Source organism: Scyliorhinus canicula, chromosome 11 (genome assembly GCF_902713615.1).
Source record: "Scyliorhinus canicula chromosome 11, sScyCan1.1, whole genome shotgun sequence".
Classification (NCBI taxonomy): Eukaryota; Metazoa; Chordata; class Chondrichthyes; order Carcharhiniformes; family Scyliorhinidae; genus Scyliorhinus; species Scyliorhinus canicula.
Genome location: NC_052156.1, coordinates 95,069,214 through 95,088,330, shown reverse-complemented (window position 1 = coordinate 95,088,330; position 19,117 = coordinate 95,069,214). Strand labels below are relative to the sequence as shown.

General features: G+C 41.9%; 1 protein-coding gene across 2 annotated transcripts in view; it reads right to left on the bottom strand.

Annotated features, from left to right (window-relative positions):
* Positions 1–1,316: 1,316 nt before the first annotated feature.
* Positions 1,317–19,117, bottom strand: part of LOC119973206 — a 61,185-nt gene continuing 43,384 nt past the window's right edge. Inside the window, exons 1-7 of one of the 2 annotated variants that reach the window (XM_038810860.1) lie at positions 18,156–18,242; positions 10,446–10,582; positions 7,815–8,036; positions 6,804–7,110; positions 5,137–5,385; positions 4,631–4,779; positions 1,317–4,541 (exon numbers count right to left, since the gene is read on the bottom strand). In XM_038810860.1, coding sequence (XP_038666788.1) covers positions 4,328–4,541; positions 4,631–4,779; positions 5,137–5,385; positions 6,804–7,110; positions 7,815–8,036; positions 10,446–10,582; positions 18,156–18,227 — 1,350 coding nt within the window. In that variant the 5' untranslated portion in view covers positions 18,228–18,242 and the 3' untranslated portion in view covers positions 1,317–4,327. Of the gene's footprint in view, positions 4,542–4,630; positions 4,780–5,136; positions 5,386–6,803; positions 7,111–7,814; positions 8,037–10,445; positions 10,583–18,155; positions 18,243–19,117 lie in introns of those variants that run through there. The other variant, XM_038810861.1, reaches the window with a different exon arrangement.

Sequence of the window (19,117 nt, the reverse complement as noted above, 5' to 3'; positions counted from 1 at the left end):
TACTCCCTTCAACGTTGCAAAAAGCTACACAAACATTGCATTTTAACACCATCATAGGTGCTGTTCAAAACCATGAAATGTTTGAGGCTGTGTACAAGAAACCTTCTCATCTATTCCAAATCCTGTTGATTCATAGTTACCGACAAGTGTTGAAAAAGCCAACTGAACTTCACACTACAGAAATATAAATTAACAGAATTCAGCTCAGGAAATACATGGAATAAAATACTACAAAGGACTCCAGGATAATTTCCAAAACCTTAAATCAGAACAAGTTCACAAAGCAATTTGCACATGAGAACAGACATGCCAAATGTGCAATTACACACAATACATACATTCACACAGGTTTCTTCAAAACTAGTCTTGAATTCCATCACACTCCAACGAAGTGTTTCAGCCAACTAGTCTATTTCTAGGATGCATCAGTGTTAACCTGCGTCATGTCACACTTGGAGATTGGAACTAGCATTTCAGAGGTTTTCATTTTAACATTGTTTATAGTCTATGCTCCCCCAGACTCTGCCCTATTTTCTCGCAGTGCAACCACACCAAACACCATTATTGTTGCCAGATTCCAAAATACCCATGAGCAACCATGCAGGATTAGCTGGTAATTTCCCAATTATAAACCTGTTCAAACAGTTCATGAATGACTTCCCGTCACCTGAGGAGACATAATGAGCCTCGATAGCTCATTATATCTGATATCAGTCTCAATTTATGAATTACATAAAAAGTATTTAAAAATCGTGCATCAAATTTCTCAATTCTATCTGAATTCAGACATTAGGAGTATTATGTACAAGGTAATGACATTTACATAATATTCTTAGCAGGTTTAATCCCAATGTTTCAACCATCAAATGTAATAATATTAAAAAGGTCTGCACTATTGAACTTACAAAGAATGAAACGATTTAGGAAGATTTAAAATAATGACTTACTGAATGAAGGAAGGGTATATTAGACTAAGAGGCAGAATGTCTTTCCAACTGTTTAAAAGTGCTCATGAACTGCCTACAATGGACATTTAAATCTAGCAGCCATCTTTCTACTTTTTATTCATTTGCATTTCTTTAACAAGTACACCACATTCTCCTGATGAGAAACATGTTCTACAGGAACTAAAGACGATGAACTGCAGTTTCCCTGCAATTGCCTCATTATGGTTTCAGCAGAAGATTTTTTTCCCCCCCAAAAGTGTACAGAAGTGAACTCAGATGACTGATGGCGCATCATACCCCATTATGGCTTGTATTAAAAAAAAACACAAATCTGGTGTGTGCAGTTGAATTCATCACATTCAAAAGGAATTCCTTTAACAAACTGTTAACATCTTTATTTTCTTTAGACCAACAGCAGCCTGTATACAGTACAAAAACGCAATACAATCAATTCAAGTGAAGCACAGCCACATACCTGGTCCAAGAGTAATTCTGATCCAAGCACAGAATTCTAAACGCATTAAATCACTTTCCATCGCCCAAATAAACAGAATATCAATTCCAAGCACAAATTTTTAAATGCATCATCCTGCTCCAAGCATAATATTTCCTCAATTATATCCGCTTTCAGTGCTCAGCACACTGTATACTGTCAATCCATTTCCAATTTTCACCTAAACACAACAACAAGTTAGTAATTCAATGAAAACCACATTAGCACCTTCTTGAATTAAGTTCTTTTGTCACTTAAGTGTGAATGTGAGATGTTGAGATTAAATGCACAGTGAATGAGTGGCCTGTGGTAAAAATACTACAGATGGATCATGCAGTCTATAGAAATTTTTGGCAAACTAGTGTTAAGACTATCTGTATATTTTTAAAGTGACACTGAACATAGGCAATAAACTAAAATTCATACGACCAGAATTGACTTAATTAAGCAGCATCGAAAACGGTGGACACATTTACTACCAAACCCAATTAGCTGTACTCATTTAAATTAAGAAGCCAAAGAGGCACAAGGAAACCAAAATAAAGTGGGATGCAGATATCCAAGAACTGGTCATTTTATAAGTAAAGGTGCAACACTACATAAGATGCATGATTGCAAAAGCGATTAAGTAATTTAAAACAGTGCATGGAAAAAGTTTAATTAAAAGCACAAAAAACACAATCACGCATACTATCAACATGGACAACTATCAAAAACTCTATCCAGATTAATTACTGGTGTAAAAAAGGAGAATGCCCAGGTGTACACAGACTTAGTAAAACAATAATGACCAGCTGCACAAAATGCATTATCATAGAACTTACAGTGCAGAAGGAGGCACCGACCCACTTAAGCACTAACTTCCACCCTATCCCTGTAACCCAATAACCCCATCTAACCTTTTTGGACACTAAGCGTAATTTAGCATGGCCAATCCACCTAACCTGCACGTCTTTGGACTTTGCATCATCCGTGAACACAATTTGAAAGCAGGCAACCCTTTGTAATCCAACTGAAGCTCACACACTACTGAGCTTCAATATATTGCTGGAAGAGCCGCACAGTTTTTACTTCATGCTCAGATATAAACTCTTATGGAATGGATCTCTGCAGCACTGTGACTCACAATGAATCAGCTGCTTGCATGTGGAGTAGCACATGGAGCTTAGGTTATTCATTGTTCCTCTCTCCCCAAAACCCTGCGCTCTTATGATATAACACCTGTGGTGCCTCATCACGGAAATGTGAACTCCACAGCACCAAATATTTCAAGGTGAGCTACAATTAGATATCATGGAATCCCTACAGTGCAGAACGAGACCATTCGGCCCATCAAGTCTGCGCCGACCCTGCGAAAGAGCACCTTACCTAGGCCTGATTCCTCACCCTATTCTTGCACCCACCCTAAGGGGCAATTTAGCATGACCAATTCACCCAACCTGCACATCTTTTGGACTGTGGGAGACATGGTGAGAATGTGCAAACTCCATACAGTCGCCTGAGGGTGGAATCGAACCGGGTCCCTGTACTGTGAGACAGCAGTACTAACCACTGTGCCACCGTGCCGTCCATCACCAGTAAACAGCTCCACACAATGGTTTTCATGCTGCAACGTTCAGAAGATCAGCAAGGGCAAAGTGAAAGGGATGGTGCGCAGGAACTATTTGCACTCAAATTCAGAAACTCTCCAGTTTAGCAGAGTAGCCTAGATCAAATGTGTGGAACAAAAGAAACTGGAATGGGTACATAATGAATTAGGAGTGGTTTGCTGTGCAGGGTACAAGCAGATTAAACTATTGATGGGTAGGGTAGTAAATGGGGCCCACTGACCTGTCAACACAGTAAATTACAGCTCCAGCATTATTAGAAGACTGATGTAGGCCCTATCTAGGGATGTTTGTTTCCTATATGCTTTTTTTTTTAAATACTGATCTATGCACGCAAGACATCTGAACATTCATAAAAGTGAAACCTTTTTGTAAAAAGTGTTTTTCTTAAAAAAATGTTGCCGATGCCAAAGGCATTGACAGCTCAGATAAAAGCCCAAACTTCCCCTTTCTGCATTACGTACAGGAAGAGGGGATCTGGAACTCCCTGAAGGTAGTATACAGCTGCCTCATCAAAAAACAAAATTTAAATACAAGCCTTTGAATTTTAAAAAAAAATTCATATTAACTGCTACATTTTAAAATATCACTCAAATGGAATAATCCATTATGAAGTTTCACACTTTGCAAAAACATTCCCAGTACTTGGCATTAAACTTTTAGGAAGCATGGGACCCAAAAAACGATCTTGACTTTGAAACTCCCGAACACTTCAATGCACTGTTAAAACACATTAGCTTTCCAAGGAGATTTAGAATGCAATTTTACAGGCTGTCACTTCATATCTAACTTGTATCCAAGTATCACTACACTAATCCCACAAATCACAGCACCTTGAACTTATTACCTCCAATCATTTTAGACAGTCAACGACTGTTTAAGCATCTAAGAAAGCTAGTGAGTGTCAAAGTTTTTTTTTATTAAAAAAGGTACCAAATGCCAGAGTCATGATAATCCAGCTGTATTTAAACTAATGTATAAAAATCCCATTTTGTTAATTCTTTATTGTATGGTTCACATGCTATGATGTGGAAGCATGTTGTGTTGGATAACCAATCGGCAATAAAGGAACAGTATACAGAATACTGGGAGATGCCTTTTATTTTAGGCAATGTAATGTAATGTAAGGCAAATGTAATGTAATGTAAGGCAATGTACATTTCTTTGTAATACAATTACAAACAACATAGCACCAACAGAGAGTCACGAGTTAACAAAGAAATCGGATTTCCCCCTTTCTGTCATGCATGTCCAAGGACACTGGTCAGCAGCAATTGTTTTCACTCCGAGTCGGACAAAGGATCTGCATCCGATTCAGTTGAATCAGATTCAGTTTTTGATTCCTCCCCTCTCCTCCATTCTTTGAGGAGGAGCCTCCACTGTTCAGCTTGTAGCCATGCAGCATAGGCTGCATCTAAATAATCCTGTCTCTCTTCAGGCTTTTCTAAGCACAGCCTGAGTAACTGATCGAGCTGATCTGAGGTAAGCCGATTCCTGCAGGAGAAATTAAGAAAAAAAAATTGTTCAGCTGCTAATAAACTACGTAAGGAGTAACTGCTGGCCAATATGCAACCCCATTGTACCTGTATTTGTTTTTTAACAAGTTCACGGATGCAAATCCTATATCGGGTTCAGCAGTTGATGCAGACATCACCACACAAACCTCAGATAGTATTGAGAAGTTTGGATATTCTTTTCTCCACATATCAGAGTGTGCCAGATCAATGCAAACCTGTGGGCAGAAGAGAAGGAAGGAGTAGATGTGGAAGGAGAGAGAGAAAAACAACATTCACTCTTGCTCTCAATATACAAATATCTTGCAAAGATTTGCAAATATCTTGCATGTGGGAAGTGAAATTCAAGAGACTGGCTACTTTTGTACGAGGTGAGCTGACGTTTCTATATTAAAGATAAGATTCATTTCAAAATACAACTTCTATGCCAGGTTTATTTTTTTTTCAGTTCTTTCCACACTTTACAATATGCAATATTGCAATAGTATGCAATATAGATAACACTAATCTATTAATCATGGAGGAAATAGAAGTAGTATATCTAAAATGCAACATTATTCCAAAACATTGCTTACTTCATCCAAACTCTCTCCTTTTCTGGATGCAATTAAGTATTTCATCTGATCCCATTCTGCAACTAAATCTTTTCCATCATTGGAAAGGAGGTCTGAGAAATGATTCTGGAGAGCTGCTGCTTCATTATTTCCATATTGAGCTAGTTTCTCAGGGTCAGACGGAATCCTATCTGGATCAAGGATACGAAAAGCTCTGATGATTGCATTATCAGGGAACCGCTCCTTCAGACTGTCAACAATATTCTTCACCTAATAAAAATAAAACAAACTAAGTTAAGCAAAGCTGTGCTACGATAAAACATTAACTCCATCATCCTACTTTTGTCAATGATCAGTTGCCAGGTCTAACCAGGGAATCTGGCACATGCACGGTAAAAGAAAAAACACTCCATAATATACTAATGCTGAGCAATGGAGTCGCAAACACGAATAAAACTAGCAAAAATGTTCATCAGTGATTAAAAGTTAAGTTAATTTTTTTTAAATAATCTTTACTGTCACAAGTAGGCTTACATTAACACTGCAATGAAGTTACTGTGAAAATTCCCTAGTCGCCACACTCCGGTGCCTATTCGGGTACAGAGAGGGAGAATTCAGAATGTCCATTTCATCCAACAAACACGTCTTTCGGGACTTGTGGGAGGAAACCGGAGCACTCAGAGGAAACCATCGGAGACACGGGGAGAAAGTGCAGATTCCACACAGACAGTGACCCAAGCCGGGAATCGAACCTGGGATCCTGGCGTTGTGAAGCAACAGTGCTAACCACTGGGCTACCGTGCCGCCCAAGTTAGTAGCTATTACTTAGTAAGAACAGGAATAAACGGGACATGTAAGTTGGCAGGTTGTAACTACTGGAGTGTCACATGGCTCAACGCCTGGACCTCAGCAATTACAATCTATATTAAGGACTTAGATAAAGAGTTTAATAAAAAGACAAAGTGTATCTTTAATTGGCTGATACAAAGCTAGGTGGGAATGGAAACTGTGGCGGATACAGAGAGAGGGGTTAAGGAAGTGGATAACAGTAGCAGCAAGAATAAAAAAGCACTTTTTTGAAAAAGGATTAAGACTTGTAAATGTTGATGGTAGGAAAAGGCTTGGGTGAACTTGCACAATGTTGAGTGAGACCACACCTGAAGTACCATGCAGTTTTGGCCTCTAAATCTGAGGAAGCATACTCATACCTTGGAGGCAGTAAAGTGTTGGTGGGATCAGTGAGTTTGATCTATGTTAAGAGGCTGAGTAAACTGAACTAATGCTCTCTGGAGCCTAGAAATGAGAGTTGACTTAGCTGGAACACACATGATTTTGAAGCAGTTTGACAGTGTAGACAGATGTTGTTTCCCTGGCTGGAAAATCTAGAATATGGGGGCTTCTTAAGATAAGGGGTCGATGAGCAAAACTAACTCCTTCAAAGGGGTGTGAATCTCTGGAACTCGGTACTGTTCAGCCAACGAGTATATCTAAGGCCGAGATAAGACAGATTTTTGCTCCCAGGGAACGGTAGAATTTGGGGAATGGGCAGAAAAGTGGAGTTGACATGGACGATCAGCCATGATCATAGTTAAAGGCAGAGTAAAGCTCGAGGTCATATGCTCTCCTCCTGTGTCTATTCCTTATGTCAAGTTCTTAACTTAATGGCAACATTTAAAAAATCTACTAACCAGAGTTTTAACAGAGCCAGCTATCTCATCAGTGGCTTTAGCTGTCGTCTTATGAAGTATAGGTCCATGTGGCTTCCTTGCCATAGGTGGCCGAGAAAGAGCACCACTTTCTAGCAGCTGTATCCCCAGCAGAAAGCTGCTCTCCCACAATATATTGTTTCCAAGGTACTTGCATTCAAGGAGATTGATTGTGGCTTGAACCCTTTCCGGTACTCTGACAGGGTTCACAAACCTTTCCTGAAAAAATAGTGATAGATTGTCCAAGTGGTGGAGGAGATCTCTCAAGAAGAAAATGGCAAGAAGAATGCTGTAAACATAAAAAGTGAGAAAAAAAATTCACAAATGGTCACGGCATCTACTGGATAACAACCTTTTTCCTTAACCAATGTAACGGTGAATCTGTTGCTGTAAAAATAATTTTCAAACAGGAGCTGTACATTTGCAGTGCAATTCATGGTGCTAGCCATGGTTCAGCTGGTAGCACTCTGGTCTCCGAGTCAGTGTTGCACCATCAGAGGTAGCATCTTTTAGCGGAGATGTTAAATCACAATGGCCTCTCAGGAGGATATAAATGATTCCACAGTCCTACCATGAAGATGACAGGAGTCCTCTCCCCAGTACCTTGGCCAATATTCACTCCTTAACGAACACCCAAAAACTAGGCAATCAGGTTATCATATTGCTGTTTGCAGGAGTCCATGGTGTACAAATGACTTCCACACAATACGATAGCAAAGAGACTTCAAAAGTACTTCATTGGCTATGAAGAGTTTTACATGGTCTGAAGTGCACAATATAATCTATAAACGCCAATATTTCTTTTCCTCCACTCCTTCCCTCCCCAATGATAAACCTCATTAACAAACCTTCACTAACGAGTCCAAGAAGCAGAATTTTTTTTTGTTCACAAAGCATTAAATTTGAGCCCAGAGAATTACAAAGTTCACAAAAATCAGTTTGAAAAATACATTCAATTTTAAAAATTAACATTAAAAATAGAGAATATAATACCGAGGCTGCTGAAGTTTAAGGAGGATGCTTTCTGCAGTTATGTCATGGTCACTGTAACTCATGTCTGAAAAATACACGATGAGAGTTTGGTAGGATTTGCAAATTGCTTGGATTGCTCTGCCTCGATTTATCCATTTGAGGTGGCATGCCTTTGCCAGTTTGATGGCGTTTGTCTCCAGAACATGGAGGACCTCTTCCAAACCGCTATGTTTAACAGTGGATCTTTTATTGAAAAGAGAGAATAGTTACAGGAAATGGTCAGACTTTTCTTCCTTCCACAATATCAGCTTATAACACCTAAATTACAACTTCCTCAACCTTGATCAAAATTAAATAACATTAGACCATGATTCCTCAACAAATAAAAACATGAACAGTAAACGTTAATGTAGTGGATTAGAATTTGGACTAAAGTAGATAAATTTTAGGGTTTCTAATTTATTCACATCAGAGAATCTAATCTCCCAAACATACAAGAGAAATCCATAGAATCTCTAAGTGCTGAAGGCCATTCAGCCCATTGAGTTTGCACCGACCCTCCGAAAGAGCACTCTACCAAGGCCCACTCTCCCACCCTAAACCAACAACCCCACACATTGATCATGGCCAATCCACCCAACCTGCACAATCCACCCAACCTGCACATCTTTGGGATGTGCTGTGGGAAGAAACCGGAGCACCCGGAGGAAACCCACGCAGACACAGGGAGAGCGTGCAAACTCCACACAGTCATCCAGGGCCGAATTGAACCAAGGTCTCTGGCGCTGTGAGGCAGCAGTGCTAACTATAGCGCCACCTGAGCCTTAATAACCTCACCCTAATCCAGTGTACACCATACAACATAAAAAACATTAACAAACATAGGTATAGCAGGAGTAGCCCACTCAGCCCGCTCCAACATTCAATAAGATCACGGCTGATATTATAACCTCAACTCCACATTCCCACCTATCCCCGTTAACCTTTCACCCCCCAATTGATTACAAGAATCTATCCAGCACTGCCTTTAAAAATTCAAAGACTCTCCTTCCACTGTCTTGAGGGAAAAAGTCCCAAAAACTCACAGCCCTAAGAAAACGTTTCTCATCGGTTTTAAATGAGTGACCCTAGCTCCAAATTCTTCCACAAGAGGAAACATCTTCTCCACATCCATGCTGTCAAGACCCCACAGGATCTTGTATGTTATTATCAAGTCGCCTCTTACTTTTCTAAACTCGATCAGATACAAGCCTATTCTACCCAATCTTCCTCATGAGAAAGCCTGCCCATTCCAGGGATACAAGCCTATTCTACCCAATCTTCCTCATGAGAAAGCCTGCCCGTTCCAGGTATTAGTCTGACAAACCTCTGAACTGCTTCCAACACACTTACAACCTTCCCCAAATAAGGAGACTAATACTGTACATAGTGTTCGAGATGTGATCTCACCAATGCCCTGCCACAACATCTTATTTTCCCCATGGCAGATGACTGGCGTACAGTTTCCTGCTTTCGGTCTCCATCCCTTTTTGAATAAAGGAGTTTACATTTGCTATTTTCCAATCAAGTGGAACCTTCCCCCAATCTCAGGAATTTTAGAAAATTAAAACCAATTTATCAACTAACTCATCCCAGTCACTTCTTTTAATACCATTGGATAAAATGCCACAAGATTTGCCAATGTTGGAAATGGAGGGGGCCCCGCCGCAATGAGAACATGGAGGTATGGTAGAAAGACAGTACAAAAGAAACTCGACTGCAATGTATTCAGAGCACTAATAAAAATGGGAAACTGCACTAATCTAAGTAAAAAGCTCTGTAACGTTGACCAGCACAAGCTGGGGGACACACATATTTAATTTAATGTATTATGGTGGGTATTATGGCAACCTTATGGAGTCCGAAATATGTCAAAGCTTAATTACTTTACCAAAACAGAAAATTCTGGAAACATTCAAGACATCATCTGTGGAGACAAACTCACTAACGTTCTGGTGCAAGCTCTGCTTTTAAAAAATAATAATCTTTATTGTCAAGTAGGCTTACATTAACATTGCAATGAAGTTACTGTGAAAAGCCCCTGGTCGCCACATTCCAGCACCTGTTCAGGTACACAGAGGGAGAATTCAGAATGTCCAAATGACCTAACCAGCAAGTCTTTCAGGTCTTGTGGGAGTAAACCGGAGCACCCGGAGGAAACCCACACAGACATGGAGAGAACGTGCAGACTCCGCACAGACAGTGACCCAAGCCAGGAATCGGACCTGGGACCCTGGTGCTGTGAAGCAACAGTTCTAACCACCGTGCCACCATGCCGTCCAAGACCTGGAACATTAGTTGAGCCATTCACATGTCAGGTAGCACTTTGGAGACAATAGATCAACTAGTGCTCTAAATTCTCCAAGCAGAGTTTGCACCAGGAACACAAGATGGTTTATATTCTCCAGATGTTCCTTGACCTGTGGAGTGGTTCCTGCTTTTTCTACTTTGGTTTCAGAATTCTAGCACCTGCAGTTCATTTTTTTGTTTGTTTAAATTACTGTGGCTGGGTTTACAGCAAATCTAGAAATTCCTTGCAAGGCAGGTTTACAAAAATGCTTCTGTACACAAAGTAATAAAATCCTTGATAATTTCATCAGACATCTATTTTACCTGGAAATGTACGAATAGATGGCTTTGAAGCAACCGTCTATCTCTTGAAAGAGTGTAATTTCATTGTATGAATCCTTAATGGCCAAAGCCTCCAAGTGTACCACAAAATGCTGTCCAAGCAGCCATGGAATATCTACCTACGATATAGGCAAGAAATCATTGAATTAAAACTCATTGCAACAGCCTTCATTGCCTTAAAGACCACCATAAATGGAATGGTCAAAACTGAAATATGGCTTGAATTACGTACACCGTTGCAAGCTTAGAAAAACTCCAGCATTTTACATTTTAAAGTTGGTTCGAGCAAACATGACTAGATACTGATTTACAATGGTTTCTGTTAAGCAAAGTCTTGATTTTAAAATTTCCCTCTATGGTCTGATCCTGCCTTTGTAGACTGTTGAGACACTAAAGCTCTCGGAGATATCTGTGCTCTTTCAATTCTAGTCTTGAGCATCCCTGATGTTAATCACTCCACCATTGGTGACCATGGCTTCAGCTGTCTAGTCCCTAAAGCTCTGGAATCCCTTTCCTGATCTTTTCCACCTAATTGCCTCTCTGAAGGCACTCCTGAAACTTTGCACTTGGCCAAGATGATGGCTTAGTGTCCCCTTACATGACTCAGTGTCAAATTTTGATTCGTACCGCTCCTACAAAATGCTTTAAGGCATTTTTTGATGTTAATGGCCCTATATGAATATGCTATTGTTTTTATTGGTTCTATGGCAAAGCACCTCCATCCACATTGAAACACATCTTTCATGTTGATAAATTGCACGAGAATATTTTCATTTGTCACAACATAGGAGAGGAATGAGAGATTATGGGGCTACTCTGCTGGCTCTCAAAGCGATCCCAGGAATAGCTGGATATCAAACAATTGTATATCAGCCCTTTGAAGAATAAGCCTTTGATTAATGCACCACAGTGGTGGATCTGGAGACTGTTGCAGTAACAAGGAATGACAGAATAACAGCATTGGCAGAAACAGTGAAAGCAGTGCAGTCACCAGGAAAGACAGCGTGGACAGTGTCATAATATCCACTCATGTATAATGAGATGCAGACAGGTAGTGATTGACACATAGGATGACCAGTAAGCATACAACACAGTACAGCCAATCACCAGACAGGACACTACCACTATAAAGCCAGAGGGCACTAGGTTTCCCGCTCTCTCGGGATCCAGCTAGTCAGAGTCCACGAGCTAGCAAGTGCAAACACCATGCGTTAGCTAGTAAGTCTGGTCAGGCTATACAAGGTCACCAGTCAGATCAGTATAGTATCGACCCACAGCTGAATATGTATAGCAGTTCTATAGTTGAATAAAAGTGTTGGATCTTCGCCAGCGTTAGACGTCTGTTTCTAACTTCCCTGCATCAAGTGCAGTCCACATCGAACCAACCTGCCTAACACATCAAACAGCAAAGCAGCTGAGTGACTGGAACATTGAGAAGGAAGTGAGCTCTACCTGTGAAAAGCAGAATGCTACAAAGTTAATTTCAAACATCCCTTAATTTAAAAAAAATCATGCCAACAGAAAGGATAACATTCAGATCTCATAGAGGGCACAAGGAGAATGAGGAGCTTTGCCATGAAGACCTACGAATAGTAGGCAAATAAATGATTAATTTTACCAGGCGATTTCAACCAACTCAACAAATTTGAGAAAAGTCAAGTGGCTTAAAGTTGGAGTTGCTAGGGACGCACGGTGGCGTAGTGGTTAGCACTGTTGCCTCAGCACCAAGGACATGGGTTCGATCGCTGCCCCGGGTCACTATCGTGTGGAGTTTGCACATTTTCTCCATGTCTGCATGGGTCTCACCTCCACAACCCAAGAGATGCTCAGGATAGGTGGACTGGCCACACTAAATTGCCCTTTAATTGGAAAAAAAAGAATTGGGTACTCGAAATCTTTTAACAAGTTGTGAAATGCACAATTGCTTCATAGAACATAGAACATAGAACAGTACAGCACAGAACAGGCCCTTCGGCCCTCGATGTTGTGCCGAGCAATGATCACCCTACTCAAACCCACGTATCCACCCTATACCCGTAACCCAACAACCCCCCCTTAACCTTACTTTTAGGACACTACGGGCAATTTAACATGGCCAATCCACCTAACCCGCACATCTTTGGACTGTGGGAGGAAACCGGAGTACCCGGAGGAAACCCACGCACACACGGGGAGGACGTGTTCCATTGTTCCAGTACATCACAGACCACAAAGGATAGTGCACATCACAGTGAATGACCTTGACCACGGGGAAAATGGATGTCATGGCTCCTTGAGGATATGGACCACAAAACTATCACGTTCAACATGACCTGGGATTCAGAAAAATCTAAAACTCGGAGTTGAGGAGCGTTAATTTCATAGGAATGAAGGATTATGTTTTGCAGGCAGTTATTCAACAGCATTTCAGTATACAAGCAGAACAAGACACAATTATGAGCATTCAGAACAAACACACAACAGCAATTTAGACTGAACAGACATGACCTTAAAATTAAACATAAATTAAAGGAGATAACTCGGGAACAAAAATGGATGAGGATACCGGGGATACATGCAAGGACATGCAAGTTTTAAGAGTGAAAAGAACAAAGAAAAATTACAGCACAGGAACAGGCCCTTCGGTCCTCCAAGCTGCGCCGATCCAGATCCTCTATCTAAAACTGTCGCCTATTTTCTAAGGATCTGTATCCCTCTACTCTCTGCCCATTCATGTATCTGTCTCGATACATTTAAAAAAAAAATAGATTTAGAGTACCCAATTATTTTTTTCTAATTAAGGGGCAATTTTAGTGTGGCCAATTCACCTAACCTGCACATCTTTTGGGTTGTGGGGGCGAAACCCACGCAGACACGGGGAGAATGTGCAAACTCCACACGGACAGTGACCCAGGGATGGGATTCGAACCCGGGTCCTCAGCGCCGTAGGCAGCAATGCTAACCACTGTGTCACCGTGCTGCCCCTGTCTAGATACATCTTAAATGACGCTATCGTGCCCGCCTCTACCACCTCCGCCAGCAATGCGTTCCAGGCACCCACCACCCTCTGCGTAAAGAAATTTCCACGCATATCTCCCGTAAACTCTTCCCCCCCCCACCAGCCCTTGAACTCGTGACACCTAGTAATCGAGTTCCCCACTCTGGGGGAAAAAGCTTCTTGCTATCCACCCTGTCATACCTCTCAATATTTTGTAGACCTCAATCAGGTCCCCCTTCAACCTCTGTCTTTCTAATGAAAATAATCCTAATCTACTCAACCTTTCTTCATAGCTAGCACCCTCCATACCAGGCAACATTCTGGTAAACCGCCTCTGCACCTTCTCCAAAGCATCCACATCCTTTTGGTAATGTGGCGACCAGAACTGCACGCAGTATTCCAAATGTGGCCTAACCAAAGTCTTATACAACTGTAACATGACCTGTTACTCAATACCCCTTCCGATGAAGGAAAGCATGCCATATGCCTTCTTGACCACTCTATCGACCTGCGTTGCCACCTTCAGGGTACAATGGACCTGAACACCCAGATCTCTCTGAACATCAATTTTCCCCGGGGCTTTTTCATTTACCGTATACTTCGCTCTTGAATTGGATCTTCCAAAATGCATCACCTCGCATTTGCCTGGATTGAACTCCATCTGCCATTTCTCCACCCAACTCATCAATCTATCTATATTTTGCTGTATTCTCTGACAGTCCCCTTCACTATCTGCTACTCCACCAATCTTAGTGTCATCTGCAAACTTGCTCATCAGACCACCTATACCTTCATCCAGATCATTTATGTATATCACAAACAATGGCCCCAGCACGGATCCCTGTGGAACACCACTGGTCACAGTTCTCCATTTTGAGAAACTCCCTTCCACTTCTACTCTCTGTCTCCTGTTGCCCAGCCAGTTCTTTATCCATCTAGCTAGTACACCCTGGACCCCATGATACTTCACTTTCTCCATCAGCCTACCATGGGGAACATTATCAAACACCTTACTGAAGTCCATGTGTATGACATCTACAGCCCTTCCCTCATCAATCAACTTTGTAACTTCCTCAAAGAATTCTATTAAGTTGGTAAGACATGACCTTCCCTGCACAAAACCATGTCGCCTATCACTGATGATATCCAAATGGGAATAGATCCTATCCATCAGTACCTTCTCCAGCTTCCCTACCACGGACGTCAGGCTCACCGGTCTATAATTCCCTGGATTATCTCTGCTATCCTTCTTAAACAAGGGGACAACATTAGTCATTCTCCAGTCCTCCGGTTCCTCACCCGTGTTCAAGGATGCTGCAAAGATATCTGTTAAGGCCCAGCTATTTCCTCTCTCACTTCCCTCAGTAACCTGGGATAGATCTCATCCGGACCTGGGGACTTGTCCACCTTTTAGAATACCCAACACATCCTCCCTCCTTATGCCGACTTGACCTAGAGTAATCAAACATCTATCCCTAACCTTAACATCTGTCATGTCCCTCTCCTCGGTGAATACCGATGCAAAGTACTCATTAAGAATCTCACCCATTTTCTCTGACTCCACGCATAACTTTCCTCCTTTGTCCTTGAGTGGGCCATCCTTTCTCTAGTTACCCTCTTGCTCCTTATATATGAATAAAATGCTTTGGGATTTTCCTTAACCCTGTTTGCTAAAGATATTTCATGACCCCTTTTAGCCTTCTTGACTTCTTGTTTCAGATTGGTCCTACATTCCCGATATTCTTCCAAAGCTTTGTCTGCCTTCAGTCGCCTAAACCTTATAAGACCATAAGACATAGGAGTGGAAGTAAGGCCATTCGGCCCATCGAGTCCACTCCGCCATTCAATCATGGCTGATGGGCATTTCAACTCCACCTCCCAGCATTCTCCCCATAGCCCTTAATTCCTCGCGACATCAAGAATTTATCTATCTCTATAAGAATTATGTATGCTTCCTTTTTCCTGTTAGCTAGTCTCACAATTTCACCTGTCATCCATGGTTCCCTAATCTTGCCATTTCTATCCCTCATTTTCACAGGGACATGTCTGTCCTGCACTCTAATCAACCTCTCTTTAAAAGCCTCTCACATATCAAATGTGGATTTACCCTTAAACAGCTGCTCCCAATCCACATTCCCCAGCTCCTGCCGAATTTTGGTTTAGTTGGCCTTCCCCCAATTTAGCACTCTTCCTTTAGGACCACTCGCGTCTTTGTACGGAGAGGAGCTTAAGGAAACTTAAGCTCCATAGAAATTCACAGCACAGGAGACCTTTTAACCCTCTTCTTTGTGCCAGCTATTGGCTAAAACAATTTAAAGCCAGCTGTTGACTCGAACAATTTAAAACTACATCAGAGAAAAACCTTTCTCCAAGTATTTACAAGGGCAGCATCGGCAATATGCTCTCCACAAACAGACTGGACACAGGCAAAATTGAAGACTTTGATAGGAATGAGATAAAATTCTAGAATAAAATTCCACCCAGAGCTCAATATTCAAGGAGACCATGAAGGTTTTTGAAAAGGCATTGTGATTATGAGAGTCATTGGGGTGAGCTGCATCAATTGGTTGGAAGCAGGGCAAGGAGGCATCCATCTTCAAAAAGGGAGGCAATCAAAAACAAGCAACAGTCTTAGTTTGAACTTCATGCCAACATCAGCCAATGGATTTAATCAGGTGTTCACCAAGATATTGCAGAAATCAAAGAATACAGCGCAGAAACAGGCCCTTCAGCCCTCCAAGCCTGTACCAGTCATGATAACATTTGCCAAAACCCTCAGCGCTTCCTAGTGCCGTATCCCTCTATACCTATCCTATCTATGTATTTGTCAAGATGCCTTTTGAACGCCGTTAACCTATCTGCTTCCACAACCTCCCCTGGCAACGCGTTCAAGGAACTCACCAACCTCGTGTAAAAAACCTGCCTCGCGCATCTCCTCTAAAAACTCTCCCCATCGACCTTCAACCTATGCTGCCTGGTGACCGACCCCTCCACTCTGGGAAAGAGTGCCTGCCCATCCACTCTATCCATGCCCTTTATAATCTTGTATCAGGCCACCTCTCAATCTTCGTCTTTCTAATGAAAACAGTCAGAGTCTACTCAGCCTCTCTGCATAGCTAACACCCTCCAGACCAGGCAACATCCTGGTAAACCTCCTCTACACCCTCTCCAAAGCCTCCATATCCTCTGGTAGTGTGGCGACCAGAATTGTGCGCAATATTCCAAGTGCAGTCTTACCAAAGTCCTATGCGACTGTAGCATGACTTGTCAAAGGTTTAGGAACTTGGAGTTATTAATACTATACAGCACATTGAGACTGGCAGTTCGAAGAAAAAACAGTTAGCAATTACACACCCTGCTCTTTCTGCAGACCTGCAAATTTTTTATAGCATTATCCAATTTTCTTTTGAAAGTTATTATTCAAAGCTGTTTCCATCATCCCTTTAGATATATTATTAATGTGGGCAGCGAGTTCGAAGTGGGCCATTCGGCCCTTCGAGCCTGCTCCACTATTCATCGAGATCATGACCGATTGACCCTCTGATAAACTTCGATTCCTATGACTTACAAGAATCTTTCAACCTCTGCCTTAAAAATATTATGAGACAGAGTGCGCCAAACTCTCACAATCCTCGGAAAATAATTCTCCTCTTCTTTGTCTCAAAAGGGCGATCGCTCACTTAAGTCCCCCTGGTTCTGGACTCCCCCACAAGAGGAAACATCCTTTCAACATCGTGCGTTCAGGATCTTATATACCGGTACTTCAATCAAGTCACCCATCACTCTTCTAAACGCGTGGAAATATACCCCCTGCAGCTCCTGCCCAAAACCATAAATCTACATTTCCTAGTCCTTATATCATCAGTGAATATGACATTTTCCCTGTCTATCAGTTCAAATCTGTCAAATCTCTCACGGTAGCATGGTGGTTAGCATCAATGCTTCACAGCTCCAGGGTCCCAGGTTCGATTCCCGGCTGGGTCACTGTCTGTGTGGAGTCTGCACGTCCTCCCCGTGTGTGCGTGGGTTTCCTCCGGGTGCTCCGGTTTCCTCCCACAGTCCAAAGATGTGCGGGTTAGGTGGATTGGCCATTCTAAATTGCCCGTAGTGTAAGGTTAATGGGGGGATTGTCGGGATACGGGTTACGTGAGTTTAAGTAGGGTGATCATTGCTCGGCACAACATCAAGGGCCGAAGGGCCTGTTCTGTGCTGTACTGTTCTATGTTCTATGTTCTATAATCTTGTACATCCCTACCAAATCTCGCCAAGGAGCACAACGCCATATTCTCCAACCTAACCCCGTAACTGAAATCTCACACCCCCAGAAACAATCTGCACCTTCTCAAGAATCCTGACATTCTTCCTAAAGTGTTGTGGCCAGCACTGTAGAGAATACTCTCTTTGGGGCCTAACCAGTTTTAATAAAAGGGTTCAGCAAAACTTCCCTGCTTTTGTACTCACTGCCTCTAGTAGCCCAAGATCCCATAATCTTTGCTAACCACTGCCATCTTCAAGATCAATGCACACAAACCCCCAGATCCCTCAGTTCCTGCACACTCTTTTGAACAGAGCTATTCAGTTTATATTGCCTCTCCTGTGCAGTTCTGCTGAAACACATCACCTTCGTCACAAAGACTATTTTCAACTCCGCCGCGGCGCCCCACTCTGTCCTTTAGCTCACCTGCTGTTGAAACCCTCATCCGTGCCTTTGCTACCTGTAGATTTGACGACTCCAATACATTCCAGACTGGCCTATCACATTCAACCCTCCTTAAACCTGAAATCATCCAAGTTTTCGATCAATGACCTAACTCGGAAGGCAAGTTCTGTTCACCCATCGCTGTGCTCACTAACCTACTCTTGCATCCAGCTAAGCAATGCCTCAACTTAAAAATTATCCTGACTTTCAAATTCCTTGATAGCGTCATCCCTCCCAGCTCTGTAATCTCCTCTAGCCACAAATCCTCTTAGACATCTGCACTCCCCTAATTCTGGCCTCTTGAATATGGCAGATTGCAATAATTCCACCATTGATAGCTTGCCTTCAGTTCCCCTTAGGGAATTTCCTCATTAAAAGCCTCTGTGCCTCTCTTTACCTTGCTTCCCCTTTTGTTTTATAAATTTAGAGTACCCAATTATTTTATTTTCCAATTAAGGAACAGTTTAGGATGGTAAATTTACCTAACCTGCACATCTTTGGGTTGTGGGGGCGAAACCTACGCAGAGATGGGGCAAATGTGCAAACACCACATACAGTGACCCACCGCCTGGATTCGAACACGGTTCCTCAGCGGTGTAGGCAGCAGTGCTAACCACTGCGCCACGTGCCACCCCTTGCTTCCCCTTTAAAGATGCTCCTTTAAAACCTACCTCTTTGACCATGCTTTCCAGCATCTGACCCAAATTCTCCTTCTTGGCTCAGTCTGATATCTTGTTTTATTATGTTCCTCTTAAGGCATCAGAGAATGGTTTATTATACTGTATTAAAGGTACTGTATAAATACAAGGTGTTGCTAATGTAGTCAAGGAGGAAAACAATGCAAAAAAAAAAACACCTATTTAATATAAACAACCTTCTCAATCGCAATACAAAATTATTAAAATTTATCTAAATTTTATAAATTTTTTAAAAAATGACTTGTGCCAGAAAAGTAATGATTAATTCTGCACTTGAGAA